General features: G+C 30.8%; 1 protein-coding gene across 1 annotated transcript; it reads right to left on the bottom strand.

The window, feature by feature from the left end:
- Positions 1 to 4,638: 4,638 nt before the first annotated feature.
- Positions 4,639 to 8,624, bottom strand: LOC131854243 (zinc finger protein OZF-like). The gene is made up of 4 exons (XM_059205377.1): positions 8,333 to 8,624; positions 6,992 to 7,148; positions 5,904 to 5,973; positions 4,639 to 5,631 (listed from the first exon to the last, which is right to left on the bottom strand). The coding sequence occupies exons 1-4, from the start codon at positions 8,488 to 8,490 to the stop codon at positions 4,643 to 4,645; spliced, it is 1,374 nt and encodes a 457-aa protein (XP_059061360.1). The 5' UTR covers positions 8,491 to 8,624; the 3' UTR covers positions 4,639 to 4,642.
- Positions 8,625 to 20,018: the final 11,394 nt, after the last annotated feature.

The following is a 20,018-nucleotide window of genomic DNA, read 5'->3' as shown; positions in this document are numbered from 1 at the left end:
TAAAAAAACAATCTAAATGTCAGTGTTGCATACCATTCTGTAGACGGTTTTACGTACAGTATCAAGCAAATCGTGATGGAATGCTTGAGATAAATTCTTCTTAACGAGCGAAATGACTCATGAAATTTGTATTGTTTATGCCGTCAGGACTTTTCTAATTGTTTTGGAATAATTCACATTAAAAACAACGCGATTAATTTACTTGCAACAATTAATATGAGCCGGACAAATAAATAAATGGCGGCAACAGCATATTAGTGAAAAACGAAGTGGAAATCCTTAAAAATATCATCTAGCACATATTTTACACATATATATACATTAAGCCGAATAAGTCGGTAATTATGTGTAAAATTTTCACGAACTAATTCTTTACAATTCTTTTATCACATTGTTTATAGTGTGAGTAGATCTTTTTAAACTACCAATATGTTCAAATGTTAGTAAAATACTAGTTTCTGTTTACTTTTTATTTATATACTGTATATCCTAAATGTAAATGTAAAAGTACGAATCTTATGGAAATAAATTAAGTTTAAAAATCACTAATTTAAATTGATAAATAACATAAATACTTTCCGGAACCTTTAACGGAATCGAAATGTCATTGTTTTTATACCGATGGTTATGAATAATTGATCGTAAGGTGTTATGAGGTGATTGGCGGGCCTGAATTAAGTGGCTTTATATGGTATATTAAAGGTAGATTTAATTATACAAATAAATTATAATAACCATCACAAAATTAGAAATCCACCGAGAGACAAATATACCTATTTATAATTTTTTTAATGTATTTTAGATGTCGTAGTTATATATTATAGTGATAATTAAAATATTATGACGGTCTTGTTAAGTTAATAAAGTAGAGTTCCGTGCTTCTATATTGTTTTGTTATAGATATAAATTATTTATGGTGTGGTGATGTTAGTTCCTTCAATGTTACCATCTGGTCTCTTATTTAATAATTTCATTGTGAAATGAGAAAAAACATTATTGATGTCTATGATTACTTTACATCTTTATATTCATATGCTTTTAATGTTAAAATCTTCTCTATACAGCATTTTTATAAGATAAAAATGGAATCGTAAATCGTACATAAGTAGGTAATATCTTTTCTTTTTTTAACTCTGATTAACTTAACATGATTGATAATTTAGCAATCTCATGTATTTGTAATTAATTAGAAACTACGATATATGTGTACACGTGTGCTTTTTAGAGATAATATTATAAAATATTTTAAATATGTCTACGTTTTAATTATAATGAAAAAGGATATTATTAATTTAAGCGATATTATGTAACAGGGTGGAAACAAGTGGAGGCTTCTTCTATCTTTTATGTAAAATTCAAATATAATATATAATTTTATAATACATTTTGTATTACCTACTATATTTTTAATGTAAGGGACATTTTCCGAAATTTCTGGATACTTTCAGTATCCAGAAATTTCGGAAAGTAAATAAATATCAATTCACATATGTACCATATTTACGGTTTTTACACAACCTTATTATTGCTATTAACAAAACGTGCAGCATTAACACAAGCGGCTATGTCCGTTATTCATATAATTTCGATTTATATATTACCTTTAATAATTACATAAACTGTCTGCGGTTATTTTATATATAGGACAAATGGAAATATAAAATCATTTGCAGTATAACTAAACTGTGACGTAAACGAACGCTAATCATATTGTTTATAAAAAATATTTTTTCGACTTACATTTTAGTTGACACGGTCCTCCAAATTTTTAAACTTAATGAGAATGTTTCAAGTACTTTAAAGAATAATAGCACTCAATAGATAATTTAACTAATCGACGTTTAAAATGAGTACTGAAGTCAAGTATATTTTTTTATGAACAGTGTGGGGCCTTACCTGTTTGTTTTTAATTCTAAGCAGAGTATTATTTTTCTAATTTCTTTGACATGTGAATTATTTTTATATTTTTAAATAACCTATTTCCGTCCAATATTGTTATTAAATTTAGTTTACTATTTATTTTTAGGTTAATTTCTTAATTTGAAAATAAGTCCTATTTAAGTGCAAATTTATTAATAGTAGATATATTAAGAACAGTTACAAAGATTGGCTATAAAGTGCCTGAAGAAATATGTGAGAAATAGCGTAAGTATCCCGAGTTACGACTCTGGATATATATAGTAGGTATATGTACTATTTACCATTTATCTATATGAACACGGGGCCCCAGTCATAGAGGTCATAGATGACTATATTATTGTCAGCAACTACAAGGAGTTACTACTATTATGCGCTATGGTTAAGCCTAGGATTATGTAAAGTGGGGCTCTGCGCACAATGTTTGAAAAAATATCTACTTATACTTAGACTTCAAATATATTTATTTGATACTTCGATACCTAATTCTTTTTATTAAATATATATTATTTTGTAATAAATCTACGTAACCACAAAATTAGCTATTTCAAATGTACAATATATTTTTCAAACATAAAAGGTTCATAAACAATAAAATTAAAATAAATTATATCTACGATATAGGAAAATGGGGGTTAATCTCCAATGTACCCATAGATATGGTGCTATAATGCACAATTATTTTACAAATTTTTATTAAGTTCGATTAATGTATAAAATATTATTATATTTTTTTTATATTCAAATGACAGCTTTGTGGTACTTAAATGACTGTGTATTTTGTATGAAATAAAGTGTCGTGTCATTATTGATGCAGTTTTATTCTAAAATAAGCTTATGACGAGGATAAGCCGAGTCAAGACCAAGGCCGATTCAGTAGCAGGTCAATGTGTTCCCTCTAATATATGAGTACAAATGATTTTTGGACCTTCTGTCCTTCTCGTTAACGGGTGCTCCTTGTGGGGGACTAGTCTGTTTGGGTTACGGCCACTGATTATTTCCTTACAAAAATTTAATAGCATATATTGGTGGTCTCTACTTTCTTGCTAATTGAATTTAAAAATGAATCTGTATTTTTACAATCGTGTATAAGCTCATTTGAAAAGAATAACAGTCGAGTTTCTTGGCAGGTTTTCCTAGCTCGAAAGTACTTCGAATTTACAGTAGATATGACATACATAATAGTCTGTAGCACACCTACATGACTAAAGCTATTATGATTTGAATTGAAACGAAAATTAAACAGTCACTTTTTCGCAATACGTGTATGTGTAGGCATCCTAATTTATCCTCTTATATTTTCGGCAACATAACTAGGGTTATTTAAACAAAAACTATTGAGCAACATCATAATAGCAACCCCATAGGTATAAGGAGAATACAAAAAATACAGAAAATCGATAGTAGTATTAAATGAAAATTACAAATTTTACTCTGACAGCATAGTCAAAATACGAATACTGCTGGATGTTAGCTTACTATACGTTACACGCTGTAAGTAGGTATATGAATCGTAAAGAATGAAATAAAATCCCAGTAATATTGTACACTAGTCATATTTAATCACAATATTAGGTACAATTTTCTGCATTAACTAAATATACTTATGTTCTCAATATTGCTATACAGTAATTAAAAAACATACTATATTTTTCAACAATAAAGAAATACATTCGAGAGAAATGTATATAACAGGTACTTAAGTACATAACGTTTATTATTGCATGACAAAAATGACAAATAAAAGATGTATAAAACGTATGATCCTAAGCAAAAGCGGGAGCATCTAGATATAAGGCAGAAAATATTTCAGCTCTGACTAACCTTGGCCAAATAAGACCAAGAGTAGACTTCTTGTCAGAGAGCTGAACACGTAGAGGGTTAGGACGTAACACCTACTACAAATGCAATTCTAATACAATCTAACGTAATACAGTGACTTGAGGTAGTTCAATGGCGCTGTGTAACAATAGGTACGTCGAACTTACCGTAAGTACCTGCCACTTTCGTATTTTAACAGAAATAAGAATTCATCTTTTTATATTTCACATAATAAACTATCTTGGGATGTCTTATAATAAAAAACGGTGCATAAATATCGTTTGCATAAAATTCAGAAACAATATTTTTTAATAATATAACTAGACTTTTGGTTTACTTATTTTTAAAGAAGTATCTTCAGTAAGACATCTCAAGAGAGTACTAATACTAGAAGTAATAGACCATTCGCCGTTTTTCAATTTTATCTTCTTTCCTTTTCCCACCAAAGCTATCATTTAGAAGTTTATAATCTTCAGATAATAATTAATGAACAATGACAATCAGAATCTGATAAAACTTCCCAAGTACAGAAATAATTCATTTATTAACAATATTTAATTATTAAGACAAACATTCAAAATAATATATCATATTCAATTTCATTAAAAATTCTACAGTTGTATTTACCGGCTTATTGCAGAATAATCCCTTTAAGTTTATGCTTTTAACATAGATAGCCAAACATATTAGCGAAGTATTAAAAACAAACGGTAACCAAATACGTATTAGGTATATGATTTTTATAACATCATATTTTTACTATATTACAAAATAAATAACATATAATAAAATAATTTAAACTACCTACATAGAACAATAACCGGTTTAAAATAAATACCTTCCGTAGAGAACAAAGGTTATGTATCTATTTTATTAAAGTCAAAATAACATTTTACATAGTCACTTAACTATTCTCTGCCAACATTTTTTTCTTCAAAACCTCATCCCACACTTTCAGTGCCACACTCGCGTCTGTCTCTTTACATTCATAAGTTGCATTCGGATGCTTCCTAGTATAATGCCTCAACACATTTTGTTTGTGAGAAAATTTCTTTGGACAAACATGACATGAGAAATGTTTCTCATTTGTATGTGTTTTCATGTGGTATTTTAATCTACTTTCTTTGGGGAACTGCTTCATACAGACGTCACAGGTCAGATGCTTCACTTTGTTGTGCCTCAACGCGTGTCGCTGCATGTTATGTTTGTGGGCAAACAATTTGTTGCATACTGGACACTCGTAAGGTTTCTCCCCTGTGTGTATTCTCATATGTGGCTTAATCAATCCGGGATGTGTGAAAGATTTATTGCAGATATTACAGGCATACGGTTTTAAGCCGTTGTGTAACTGAATATGTCTAATTAATGTGCTTTTGTATTTAAAATTCATGTCGCAAAGTTCGCACGAGAACGGCCGCTCAGTTGTGTGTCTCCGTAAGTGACTTTTTAATAAGAACTCCCTCTTAAAAACTTTATTGCAAACATGACACACTATAGGTTGGTCTATTGGTCGTTTGCAGCGACTCTTCCCTTGGTGTTTTAGCAAGTTTGATTTTACTGCAAAGCCCCGGTGACAAACCTCGCATTTGAACGCTTTGTTGATTGCATGGATCCGCTTATGCTGGAATAAATTTGATGACGTTCTGAATTTCTTACCGCAGTCGTCGCAGTCGTATAATTTCTCGCCAGTATGTACCCCAATATGCTTGTCAAATAGTACTTTCTTTGTGAATTCCTTTTGGCAAATGTGACAAGTATATTTTGTTCTACTGTGTAGTGGTAGATGGCGCTGTAAGTTTGCATTGCTGGCAAAACTCTTGTTGCAAAGTAGACACATAAATTTCGATTCTGTATTGTCTTTCAGATAGCGCTCTGGTAAGCTTGTGAGGGAAACTGGAATGAAAATAGGCTCGTTAAAATTTATCATAGATATGAAGAAACCTGAACATATAACATATTTGGTTTAAGCGTTTTTTGTCAATTTATATAGTGTGGCGATTTTTGTGTGAAGTTTAGGCATTAAAAGGAAAGTTAATATGAATTGGACCAATTACAAATGTATACAGTGAATACAGTTGTATCCATCTAATTATTTATATACAAGTGCAATAAAGTATAACATGAACATTTTATTGTTAGAAATAAAATATAATCATGCAACTCACCTGGATATACAAAGTCAGATGTATTGGGTTGATATATGGTAGGCTCTACTATGACTGTCTCGGGTTCAATCTAAAAATGAATGTTAAAGACATAAACAAAATGACTCTTTTCAATAATAGCTAAGAGGAAAGAATAACAACTTTAGTAACTTGCCATTGTCACTACCTCACAAAAAAAGTACATGGAGTACATAGAGTTACAAAGGGAAACAAATATCAAAATTATTGAATTTTAAAAATGATATATGCAAAATGGAGTTTATAACAAAATATATATTATAACTTGACTTATCTACAGATTAATTTAATTGCTAATTTGCTTGAATGTGTATGGGACTGTTATGATTGAGGGCTTTAGACTATTGTCAGGTGTTAAGACCTGTAACACTGCAACCTGAATAGTTAGAATTGTGCTCGCCCTTTTTAAAAAATCACTACCTAGACCCATGAGACACAAGAATTGAAGAATATTCTTACAAGTGGCTAAAGGTAATAAAAGTAGGTAATAAAAAGGTAATAAGAAGGTAATAAAACCTCAGGATCTATCTCGAGTGTGTCTAAAGTGTATACTATCCAAAAAAGATCTTTCGTTTATGCATGATTGGGCTATAAGCACAGCAAAGGTATAGTGGTGTTTCCCATTCTGCTTAGCAAAATCTGCAGATTGTGTTGGAAGTATAATGCTGGCCATCGTAGAATTAGTTGTTTGTACATTTTTATAGAATATGTCACTTTAGAATATCTCAGGAATGTTTGTAATGTCAACATATAAATTTCATCATTTTAATATATTTTAATATTTAATCTGCTGCTGCTTTCTCTTATTTCCAAAAGATTGTTGTTAAGCTAAGACCTAATTTTGCCTATTGTGTTTATGAGATCTTTAATGAAGAGCACCACATTAATAACAAATAATTCGCTAAGAATATGAGAGGTAAAAACATATGACATACAATAAAAATATATAATAAATTAGATTACAACAGTATGGAAATGGAATAATTCAGTTCTGCTTGTAAGATTTACAAGTATTTAGGAATACATACAAGAGTTGTATTATTTATTATAAAAAAAGTAATGTTACTTACATTGCCATCACTGTCAGGATCCACTGGCTCAGATTTGACACTCACTATGAACTCATTCTGAGAATCTTCAGCTGCAGGTTCTTTTTTAATTGCATGATGCCATGTTGAGGGTGGTGGAGGGCAATCGGCCTCCTCACTGTCAACTTCTTGCTTTATTCTAGATAATGAAACATTAAATAAAATATAGTCTGGGTATGTTTATATTAAGTTATGTTATGTTATATTAAGTTTTCTGAATAAAATGTACCAAAAAATTTAATAAATATTATTAATAATAATTAAAATAACCATGCATGGCAATAATAGAATTAAAATTTTCATAATTCTTGATTTAAGTAAAACAATTTTCATTAATTTCTATAGAGTTGTTGAAGCTTCCTTTTGAGCATAAAAATGCCTGTGCCAGGAGGCTCCACTTATCCTTATATAGTTTATATAGTAATTTTGAAAAATATTCATAATTTATTATAATTTCTTAAATTATACAATTCAATCTTAAAATAGTAGTAAGTATTACAAGTATCTTGTAATAGTAGTATTACAAGATACTGTAAAAACATATGACACTATAATTCAGCTGTTCATATGTTTTAAGACTGACTGTACTGTATATTACAAAAAGTCTGAAATTAAATCTGAAATAGCTACATATACACAAATACTTCATTATTACATGCCTATTTATTTTTACTTCTTATATTGTTGTATACAGTCTATTTCATAATTGTCTGTATTTTATATAGTTCTTTTTATTTCTAAACGGATTTGACCAAAAAAGTATGATTAATATATTTCAACATTAACCTACAAGTGTAGCATAAATATTTTTAGATATCATAATCAATTACAGGTGGTTGTAACTTTGTAAGTTTTGTATATACCTTTCAAACACTGCAAGAATATCTTAAATTGGTGCAGTGATTCCTGTGTTTACTTTCCTATACCATGAGTGCTGTGGCATGATGCGGGTGAGAGTTTCATTAATGTTTCGTTTCACACTTAAAAGTTGCAGCGAATTACATATTATAATTTAATATTTTAGCTGTAAGTACCACATTTGTAGTATAATTCATTAATAACTGTATTAACTTAAATGTAGCAATTATTAAATGTAAAATTAGTAACTGTCATCCGCTCCAAGCTACAGCACAATCAATATAATAAAAAAATTAACCTCCTCTGTACAACATTGGCATAGATTTGAAGCAATGTTGTTATTAGATCAAAATATAAATGGTTATTCTGAACCCCAGACTAAATTTAAGGGCAGTGATGGAACAACAATACACCATATAGAGAAGTACTGAAAATTGTTTACACAAAATAAAAAAGGATATTAACCTGTCTACATGGATAGGTACTTCCAACTCGGTCTTTATGTTAATAAATTCTGGTTGAATGTTGATAATTAGTGTTTCACTATTATCTTCTGGTACCGTTGGCGAGTTGTCATCAATTTCTTTGGGCTCTATCTTGACCGTAATATGCTCGAGAGACATTATTATAGCCGTATTATCTACTTTTCTAATTTCCGAATCGGGAATATCATTTCGCGATGTTTTTTTTCGGTTAAAATTAGGTCAAAAAACGTATGCAAAGTAAGAGGTCAATATTAGAAAAGCAATCTGCAATGTACCGCTAGATAGAAAAATAGCATTAATTTGACAAATTGTGACAAACAATCAGACAGTTTGTCAGTTAGCTGTCAGTCCAGTGTTGCCAATCGTATCGAGAATTCCAGTACGACATGTTTAGTTTTTCGTACTATTTCTTACGTATCTTGTATTCGAAAGTTTGGCTAATGGCTATTGATATCTCTAATTATTAGAAAACAAAGTAGAAAGTTAAATAAATAAAATCCTTGTTTTTAGATTTAGACAAGATTATTAACATCTTTACATACTGTAAAATGAAGTCGCAGCGCAGTCTGTTCGGTTATATCTTTCAAATTATACAACTGATTTTAATGCAGTTTTCAGCAATAGGGGAGGGTGGGGCAAGACAGGGTAGTTAAGGTTTTACACTGAATAAAACTCACATTTAAATAGGGACAACCATATTTTCTTTAATTTTACAAACTTTGGTATCCACTTAATTGTATAAATAACAATAGACTCACATAGGCTTATTATTTTTCTCACAATAAATAGTTAAAGCGAAAAGGTCACTTTGCCATCTTACCCCATACCTGGGGTAAGACGGGGTACTCTATAGGGCACACTGTCGTGTCCGTCGGTGAACCATTTTGTTTCCGTAAGTGAGTATTGTTTTTTGCTTGAATTATTGCGATTTTTGTCTTAAATGAGAGACTCATTCCTTTGTAATATATTTAAATTATGCTTTGTACCATCGAACAGTACATATTATGTAATTTAAGCCGTGTTTAATGTTTTGGTCATGAGGATTACGTAATATTGCTCAGTTCTGGTTAAATTTTATTTGATGGTTTGGGGCAAGTGTGCGCATACGCATGTCCGGTAAGTGTGCCAATGCGAACACGTCAATCATTTATACTGTAAGTCCTTATAAAGTAGAATTGGAAAAAAGAAAAAACAAGAGAAAGAATAAATTGCCAAGAAAGAAGATACGACTTGATCTGAAAATAAAAAAAAATGATGAGCAGGAATTCTTTTGCCCACTGTGTGGAGAAAAATACATATTTTCACCGAATAAACACTGGATCCAGTGCAGCATCTGTAAGAGCTGGTGCATGAACAATGCAATAACTTTGAAAAGGAATTATTTGAACTGATGTATTATTAGGTTGAGGACATCTATTTTCTGATTTATCGTATGAGTCTGACTCTATTTACTGTATGTTACATGTTGCCTTGTTGTTACCCGCACTACTGCGCACAGTTACCCCTATACTTGAGTAAGTGTACGCATTTAAACAGTTTTGATTTTGTTGATTTCCAAAGAATTTGTGTAAATGATAATTATTTATTTTGCGCTTAAGTTTAAAAATACATACAACTCCATATTTTCTCCCTTCAATCCCAATTTTTTAATAGCGTTTTTAATTTGTATGGCATGACAATGTTAGCGGGGTTGGCTAGTTTATGCAACTTTTAAGCCAGTAAATTATTATCAGGTAGCGTAGTCAAGGGCAAAAGTAGCACTATATTTATCATTTGATAATATTAATTAACTTTGATCTTTATTGCTCATAAAAAAGATTTACAATTGAAATTTTATCTAGAAATATCAGTTGTATATTTAAAATGTGCACGGACTTAAATAAATGGATATTTTGATACTTTTTTCGACTATTTTCTGGACTCTGTTATGTAAGCATATAAACTGTATATGAAACTATAATTCTGTAATATATCTTACAATAGGAAATTAATAACGCTGAGCGCAACGTACACTAAGTGAAGAAAAAATACCAAATCATTAGGTATATTGAAATTCCATAATGTTTGTTGTCCATCTATGACGATGATAGGTCCTTATGTTATTACCTATATTATTAGTTATAGAAACAAACAAAACGATAAAGAGGTCTGAAGGATAGACAGATATAGGTACATATACACTTTCACATTTATCTTATAATATAGATGAGAGGTAACTAATATCGATCCAAGGGTGGGAGGTCAGGAATTGATAGTTATGGGGACAAGGGACTCCTTTGCTAGTACTCTTTCGGGTCGACCTACACACAATCACCCCTGAAAACCCCAGAGGTTAAATCTTGGTTCAAACCGTCACGACGGGATGGGCTGATTGACTTGATTTCATAATCCTTCTATCATCCTTTATTGGTGCCCCGCCAGCAGATGTATATGCCGCAGATTAATCATACATTAAATTTTAAATACATCAATAGAATGGGTCAGGGACGTCTTAGTAATGGTACTAGTACCTACTAGCGTATGCTAAATGTATTATATTAAGCGACCTCTACGCTGTACCCCTAGAAATCATTGTAATTAATTCTCTACGAATTTTCTGAGATGGCGGAACTGATCTGACTCCGAGGGGTAGAATATTTGAAATATATCCAAGTACTATCTAAATGGTAAGTCACTTTTCACTAAATGTTCTGACACATTTTAAATTGCTATTTTGTTTATTTCAGGGATTTTATCTCCTCAACGTGAAAGTATAGTCAAATGTATGGTTATGGGTATGCCAAAAGTATTTAAAAGTTACCAAGAATCAATATTGCTACCAGGGGGATATAAACCGACAGAACTTAACTACGAAATAATAAAGTATGTAGGTTTGAAGGTCGATAATCGAATAATTTTCGACCTTCTTTCGAACATTCGAGTAGAAGTTTAATTACAGATCCCTAAAAGTAGGAATCTGTAATTAAACTTCTACTTACTTGTATTCAAATTAAGAATGTTAAGTCTCACACTGGCCATATATAGTAAACTGTGCGATGTACTAGTTTAAATGTCGTTCTATCTGTAAATACTTTCGTTACCATATCACACCGTGTTGTGTGGGACTCTGTGTCGGACGCAACCGAATATTCATATAAAATATGTATAAATATTTAAAAATAAGGAAAGTCGCGTCTGTCAGCGGCCCGAATGTAAGGAGCCCTGTACACGTGTATTTAAAAGTAGTTTTACGTAAGTAACGTTTCAAGTTTGAAACTTGATCTAGACGAGAGAACTAGCTATTCACGTAGATAGAGACCCTCCCTATTTATATCGTGGTACTCACAAAATTACCCAATTTCTCGAGTGTTTATGCTTGTGTTGTATATTATGCCTATATAAGAAACCCCCAAATCTCAGAAGATATAGATAATTGATCGGTGAGGTCGCAAATATTTTTAATCTTGAAATGGCGTTTGAATTTGAAGTTGCATTAACACGTCTCATAATGTAATCTTACATGCAAAAGTACTGTTATGATATTATTGATCTATTTAAATATATACTTTTAGATAAATTAATATTTTATGTAAAATCGAATATTAGAGTATATATATTTAGATATTTATTATAGAGTAAATGAGAACTCTACAACTCAAACTCTTAGTAAAATATTGTAGATTGGTGCATATGGTAATGAAAATTTTAATTTGGTAGGTAAATTTAATTGCTTGTAATACATCCTTTTTGAAGGCCGCCAGATGGAGGCAAGTTCCGTCGTGTCAAATATTCAGATTTAGCATCTGAATATAGCAAAATTGAGGATAATGCGCTAGAGTTACAAATATACGAACCATATTGGAAGGATGGCGATTGGGTTTTTAATGTGTAAGTTTGGTACTAATTATATATTTTTTATATAATTTTGATCAATTTGTAATATATGTATTTATCCAATATTTTAATTTTTTTCGAGGTAGTTAGAATTCATTGATACCATTCTCTCACTTATTTGAGCCGGCCGGCATGCTTTCGATGGTAATTACGTCATGGTATTTACTGTTCATGTATATAGGTAACAGTTACCACTTCTCATCCGACGGGCCGTCAATTTGTTTGGAATTCTATTTAGGTACCTATGTAAAAGAAAAAAATACATTGGCAATATCTTTAAACTAACGTTATCCTGTGTACAGAGTAGCCATATAATGATGATTTTTTATTGAATTAATTGTATTATTATCTAATGTTGAAGGTAAATGTAATTTAAAATGTATTTGTAAATGTAGAGTATCTATGTAAAATTTGCATGAAAAATGTATGAAAAATGTAGAAAATGAATAATTTTAAATTTGCAGGTTAAAAGTAAAGTATTCATACCCTTCTCGCATACCTAAAAGCGTGTAAGTGTATGTTTACATAAGTAGATGTCTAATTATTGGAATAATTGAATAATGCTATGCTCGATAGTAGTTCTCATTATTAGGTACTTAACAAACCCCTTCTCGTGCCAAAAAGAATGCAAAACAAACCTGGATTGATCAATTGTTATCTGAGTAACTCCTTGTCATTAGAGTCGCTACAGACTAGTGCAGATATGTGGATGCCCATGCTAAAACCAATAATTACTGTCTTATACTCGTATAGTAAGTTATGTTTCTTCTTCTTCTTCTTAGTCGGTACACTCTTGTCAGAGTGGTCGTGGTCAACATTTTGAATCACGATGAGTGAGGTTTTTGGTAATACGGCGCCATTCGTCGCGGACTGTAGTTAGTTATGTTTACGTACATCCAATTCTCGTAAGATTTTTTAATATTAATTATTTTTTATTAGAAATTCACTTAAGAAGAAGGGCTTACACCCAGGACGTACGACTCATCGACCTAAAGGTATTTCTATACACTTATTATTAATATTATAATAACCGTAAACAATTCACACTGGACCATGTAGTCCCAAGAGCAGAGCTTGAGTTGTAGGTACCTACAAGACAACAGATATGTAGCAATACTTACCATAACTAGATTTCTTTTAAAAACGCCCAGAACAATACAAACAATCATACTCGCGGGGAATCCCACCCACGACCATCAGAAGTATTTCTTTGAATTAAACATATTTTATATCATGTGACTCCTTTGGACACACATCGCTATATGTCGCATACCGATGCACATGCATTGCCAGTCCTGAGGACTAGTGTCTCATGCCTCAGTACCCCGTAATATGTACTTATTATGTAAGTATTACCCATGCTTGTTATATAATTCCTCTAAATTCCTCTTCATACTTATCATGCGTATACCTAGTCCTACCTACAATAATACATATCTTCTTACTTCGACAGGAGACTCAAAGATTGAGCAATCTTGTCTTCAACACTGCCTCAAGATATACATAGGGTACTGTTTATTTTTATTAATAAATACAATAATCTCGTCAATTTTATTGCACATCGCAGAAACATCCAAAGATAGATTTTGCACAAAGTCTGCGCGGATACCTATCTCACCTTTTTTTACGTGGGGAAAATCAATCACAGAGACCCGCCAACTTCAGAGGTTGGAGGAGGTGATACTGCCGGACTCCTACTGGTCAAAAACCCTACGCTACTCCTCCCGTTGCATAAAACGCGATCAAGGAGCATTTTATGGCGACCTCTATGGCGTTTGTCCGAGTGAGCAGATTCTCTTCTACGCATGGGAGGACCTCGGCTCAGTTCCACCGACTCCGTTGAGGTGCACACCGGAGTAATCCCCGGTCTCAGCTCCATTTGTATGAAAGGCAGACTTGAAACCCTAAGATTGCCGGCCACTCAGACCTTTATGTACAATTTCAGATATGGTAACATATGCGCACATCGTTTCGATGTTAGAAAATGGAGATACGAGTACAAGCATTTTGATGACATGTGTGAGATGGAGACGGAGAATTGTAGAAAGGAGAAAAGCCGTAAGTGATATATCTACTGACGTCATGTACCTACAAATTAAGAGTAATCCATAAATTAGTTCGTAAACTAAAATGCCATACAGTAAGAGAAGGTGGCGCGACAAAGCATGACAAGAGGAGATAGGTCCTACATTTTAAACAAAGGCATGCCTACTCTGTTTTGTTCTTTCGTATTACTAGTAAATAATCTGTACCTTCCGGCTATTGGATCGTATCTCTATGTAATCTAGTCTAGGTTGCACTGTTTGCAGTTCGCTCAAGTTACATGGCGTTTTATAGAACATCATATACCTACTCTTAGGTAAAGACTAAAGGTAAGAAAGAACTGTCTACGAACTTGATCAGGAATCTCTTTTATAAGTTCAAGTTTTTATGAATATGTTTCGATTAGGTAGAGGTGACTATTTAATGCCTCATTTAGAAACGGAAGAAAGGACTAGTCATGATTTCTAAAATATGGAATACCATACAGCTTATTTCACAGTCAAAGATTTTCGTATTTATAATTTCTTAGTTTGATAAGTTATTTCATAAGCTACTTTTAGCTATACAAATACCATAATATTACATAGTTATACCTACATTATGAATATTTATCTTTTTGTTTTTCAGGCCCAAGTGAGTTATTGTGTTTTATAATTTTCATAACTTCTAGGCCAGTAGTCTCATTGCTAACAATGTGCTATATCAATTTTACTTCCAAGTCCTTTCTGGGACCACAGTGGTTATTTTCTGATTTCAGAATGAATTAATTGACCTGAATAGGTACCCTGGCTGCGTATGTGGTACTAATAGTACCTATACGCTGCCGGAACACCAATTCAGGCGTAGGAGATTGAATAATTCCACCATCCTTTACAAAACAAGTTCGCTTATCTAAACTACTATCATTGATTGCTTAACTTTAGTAATCAAATTACCACAGGGTGTTGAGTACAATATTAAAAATACTTCAATTTCAGTGTGGTATCCTGCACATAGGGGGCAATGTCAAAAAAGCACAACATATCGATACCATCCAACAAATCTCACTGCGATACTAAACTTCAAGAATAAGGTAGCGTCTGTGAAGAGAGATTTTACAAATAGGCCTAATATACATGACAGAGACAGACACTGGACCAAGAAAAATTAAAACAAACGTTATCTCAGTGCTCCTTATGTGAATAATAATACAAATTTTAATGGAATTATTATGCATTAGTCATTTATTTTTTACTAAGTACTACATATTTGTAATGCAAACTCAACTAGAAATGACCATAGATGATGACACCGTTTTGCTGTAAGAGCTACACAACTACTTCTGACCCAAGTAGTAAATATCTCTATATATCTTTGGCTGAGAACCAAACCTGGGAGCATTTAGGTATAACATGATCATTCATGACTGTGCTTAAAAATCAATATCATTGAGTAGGCATTATATATGTGGTTATTGAGATCTAACAATTTATCGAAGACGTCAGTGATCTGACTCACATTAAAACGCTGTTTAAAATTAGAGACTCCTTGGTATCTCAGATGGTAAATTATGTACAATAATTTACATAAGATTATTTTTTATATAATCTCACTTCAGAATATCCCATAATCATAGTAGCAATATCAATCATGGAAAAACATCTTGTCTCGGGAGATGAGGACAAATGAAATAAAACATTATGTTATGTACTTTATAAACAATTTACCTATATTACTAAAATAAATTAAGCTATACAATTATTTACAAATACTTCTATGCATCAGTAAGCACAAAAAGGTGAATTTGGATTCTCTATATAAGCTCAGCGCAGCAAAAAATTATAAATATATATTGAAATGCCAATCATTGGCAGTCGGAGGTACATATGTAAGCAATATTTTTAAAATATTAACTGTTCAAAAATAGTAACAATAATATTTTGGAAGGTTTTCATCAAATATATCTATAAATTAATGGTATTTATTAGGGACCTCTGGCCGCCGTAACATTTATGGCCTTTGAAATGAGACAGGAGATCGATCGAAAGAAACAAGAATAGCTATTCAGCATCCAATTCTCTAACCAAATTATACCAATTTAGTTGTGTATAAGCTGTAGTCAACTGCGATGGTTGTATTTCGTTGTAGGAAATATATACAAAATTCATTCGGAACACGCCATAAAGCAACTAAATGACACTTTATTGAAAATCCAAATTTCTTTTTGCATCCACCATACTTTCGTCATATAATTCGGCAGTTTAATACATAAGATTCCATTATCGTTTTGAGCGTTCATATCGGCAACTTTAGTCCCATACTCTATTAATGATTCTCGAATGTTTTCAAACGAATTTCAATATTGAACTGCTTAAATATATATAACTTTTTAGTTGCCAAATGGTAATTAATAATTGAAATTACAAACAAATGACAAATTATTTTTCTGATTTATTAAACGATTTCAAAAACCTTGCTGCTTCTTAAAAAATACATCGGACGGATTGTAACATAATTTTATTTTTATTACTGTTTTATGTAATAAAGTTCATTATATATATATAGGTGTTACCTACTCACTACTAGCTATGCCACATTGTTGGGTTGACTGGTAGAGATCTCTCTTAGAGATAAGTCCACCTTGTATATCTTTAAGTTTAGAACTGTATTTAAAAGTGCAATAAAGAATATATAATAATAAATATTATAGACTACCTCTATAATATTTTATATATTTTAATTTCGTTCAAGTCCTTTTAACGTTGCTGCTATAAATAAATAAATAGATGTACTTGTCTTTAAAATACATCGAATATGGTTCATTTATTGTTTCTAGAACGGTTTTTAAACTTGGAATACGTTGCTAAGATATTTGCTTTGGATAGACATGTTCAACAATTTAATTATCCCCTCAGAAAATTCTTCAGGCAAATTTATAAAAAGGATGTTGTGGACGACGCATCTCTTTATATATTATTTATATATTTTGTCTAATATTTGATGTATAAAAATGTTATATTGTCATTATATACTTTACATACTTTTGTTACTTACAATTATATTTTTATCCTTCTTAGAAACCATATCTTCACAATTATATTAACCAGCCTAATAATATATATAGTCCTTCGCTCACAGATGTAATTGTTCAGCTATAAATTTGTGTTATAAACTAGTCAAGAATGAATAAGGTGCATACACGTGGACGGTAAGTTAAAAACGTAATAAAGAACGTACTTATGTGGTTTTAGCTAAATATTTGTTTTCGTATATTCTTTCATAATTCACCATAATTATCTATTATTCTTTCGTATAATGGATAATTATGGTATCAAATAATGATACAAAAGTTGCCGGTCGGAACACGAATATTACATTACTAATTTGGCTAAAAAATTGTCAATTATTACAAATAATTAAAAATAACTCGCCATTCAGTTTAGAAGTTTCTACCTGATGACACAGCTATAGAAAAAAAACATATTTAAATTCATTTTTCGTTTATTTGCCATATAGCAGAAATAAGATAACGTAAATAAAGTCGTTTAAAAATGTTCGATCCTTCTCTTTTCAAATTAATATTCTTCCTATTTTAAATGGTACAATATACAGCGTATTTTAAAAATACTCTATATAAAATTAATATATCTACATTAAAGAAATCTGATTAAAAATGTAAAAGGCTATTTATTACAGATATAATTAATAAACACTTACAAAATTCACATCACCAAAAGTTACACATTAATTACAGAATTAATAAAACATGTAATAATAGTGTATAATAAATAAGAAAGCCTTATATTATTTAGCGCAGGCATATCGTGGCTTCAAAATTTAATTTGTTATTAACTCACGCCTCTCATATTTGCTACAGCTATACTCGCAAAACATACATAGTCGTTATACGTGTATTGATACGTAGTTGTAATTAATTAATAAATTAAAATGATATACTTTATCTGAACTTTGCAAATGTTAAAATATTCATTACGTATTTACATAGTTTGCTTTAAAATGTAAAATCTGACGTTTTCTTCAATTTTCAACAAAGATCACGTGGCGTGCTCTAACGCCTCATGTTAGAGTTTATATATAAAATGGACAATTAATGTATAATTAACAATTCATAGCATCAGGTCTTAAGCCTACTTCAGGACAAAAAAATAATATAACTTTTTTAAAGTAAAATTCTCCTCAGTCAATCAATTTTGTCTTCAATAACTTGTACCATTTTGTATAATAAATCCTACAAATCGATTACGCCATGTATAACTACAGACTCGATAATATTATTCGAAACAATTATATATATGAATAACAGATTATTAAAAATATGTATATCTACTATATAATTACACAAGTTACTTTTAATGAAACCCTAATCTTTTCACATCACTACTTCCGATTTATAATTTAGACTATAAGACATCCAAACATGGTGTTCTAGGTTTATAATTTATTTGTCATTTGCCTAAATTATATAATTTGTATATTATATTGCTTTTACATATACCTAATATTATATATTTATTATAATTTTTGAGATCGAAATTACTTTAGGAAAATTGAGAGATTAGATATAACGGTACCAATCGTCCTCCTAAAATACTATAATCATAATATATTTGTCACAATTTAATATATCGTAATTCAACATTGTCAAAACTGGCGGTATTTAGTCCTACTGTAGAATACTTATTGTCCTTTCTGTAATTATTTATTGCTTGTTAGTTCAGTAATAGTCTTACTAATTGTCAATTATTAACTATAATACAAATATTTCAATTAATTAAACGGAGGTAGTGCGTAGAGAGATAAATTGTATAACAAAATAGAACAATGAGTAAAACATACTGATTTATGAAATTGTGACAAACAATCTTACAATAGCAAACCGTAACATTATTACATAAAATTATTGGAAATGATTAGAGATGTGAAGCATCTCTTCCATAATCTTATTAATAACGTATTTCATAAAGTAACAAATATAATTTTTCATCACAAAATATACACAAATTTTATTAGTGGTACAACATCATAACAATTATAAATCAAATGTTCTATTTCATTTATAATTGTACCTCTATCTACCGCGTATCTACAACTAAAACATGGGAGACAATCACTCGTAGAATGAAAATCTGCTTAGTTGTATGTGCCGGACTTAGAACAGCCGCATTTTAGAAGACAGAACAGACAATTACAAACTGCGTTAATTTTCAGTGGGCGTTAATATTTTCTAACAGAAAATTTCTAAGTATATATATGCAATTACAATTAATAATAATAATATCCCAAGAGAATTGACACAGCGTCATCTAGTCGCAATAAGCAGAGAATGTGTTATGGACAACTGATATAAATAATTTTAAATTCATATCAATAATCAGTGAAAATCGTGAATATTTATTAAAATTAGTTTCGGCACGTTTTGTTCAACGATCATTCTAATACAATTCAACAGCATACGAGTAGTCCACGAAAATTGAAGATATAGAAAAATATACACCAAATCAATTAAAGGAGGAACTGTGAACAGATTTTCTTCCAACAACATTTTCCGATATCTTACATGTATATCTTCTACCTTCCATGTATAAGTACATTATTTTCATTCTACAAGTGACTAAGTATACAAAGTAATGTACAAAAACTGAAGTAACAGATATTTCTCCACGTATGACAATATTAAGTAAACAATTGCTTATTAACTTTACATCCTTAAATTTTAAACTAGCTTCTTCAATATATGTATATATATATCT

Source organism: Achroia grisella, unplaced genomic scaffold (genome assembly GCF_030625045.1).
Source record: "Achroia grisella isolate CSIRO2021 unplaced genomic scaffold, CSIRO_AGI_Agris_v1 utg1186, whole genome shotgun sequence".
In the NCBI taxonomy this organism is placed as follows: Eukaryota; Metazoa; Arthropoda; class Insecta; order Lepidoptera; family Pyralidae; genus Achroia; species Achroia grisella.
This window is presented reverse-complemented; position numbering and strand designations above follow the sequence as displayed.

Excerpts from the sequence above, each read along its gene's own strand:
- LOC131854243 (XM_059205377.1), bottom strand. The coding sequence starts at position 8,490 with ATGTCTCTCGAGCATATTACGGTCAAGATAGAGCCCAAAGAAATTGAT. Across the intron at positions 5,974-6,991 it reads ATCCTGACAGTGATGGCAAT|ATTGAACCCGAGACAGTCAT; the intron begins GTAAGTAACATT and ends ATTCATTTTTAG. Across the intron at positions 5,632-5,903 it reads ATCTGACTTTGTATATCCAG|TTTCCCTCACAAGCTTACCA; the intron begins GTGAGTTGCATG and ends TTTTCATTCCAG.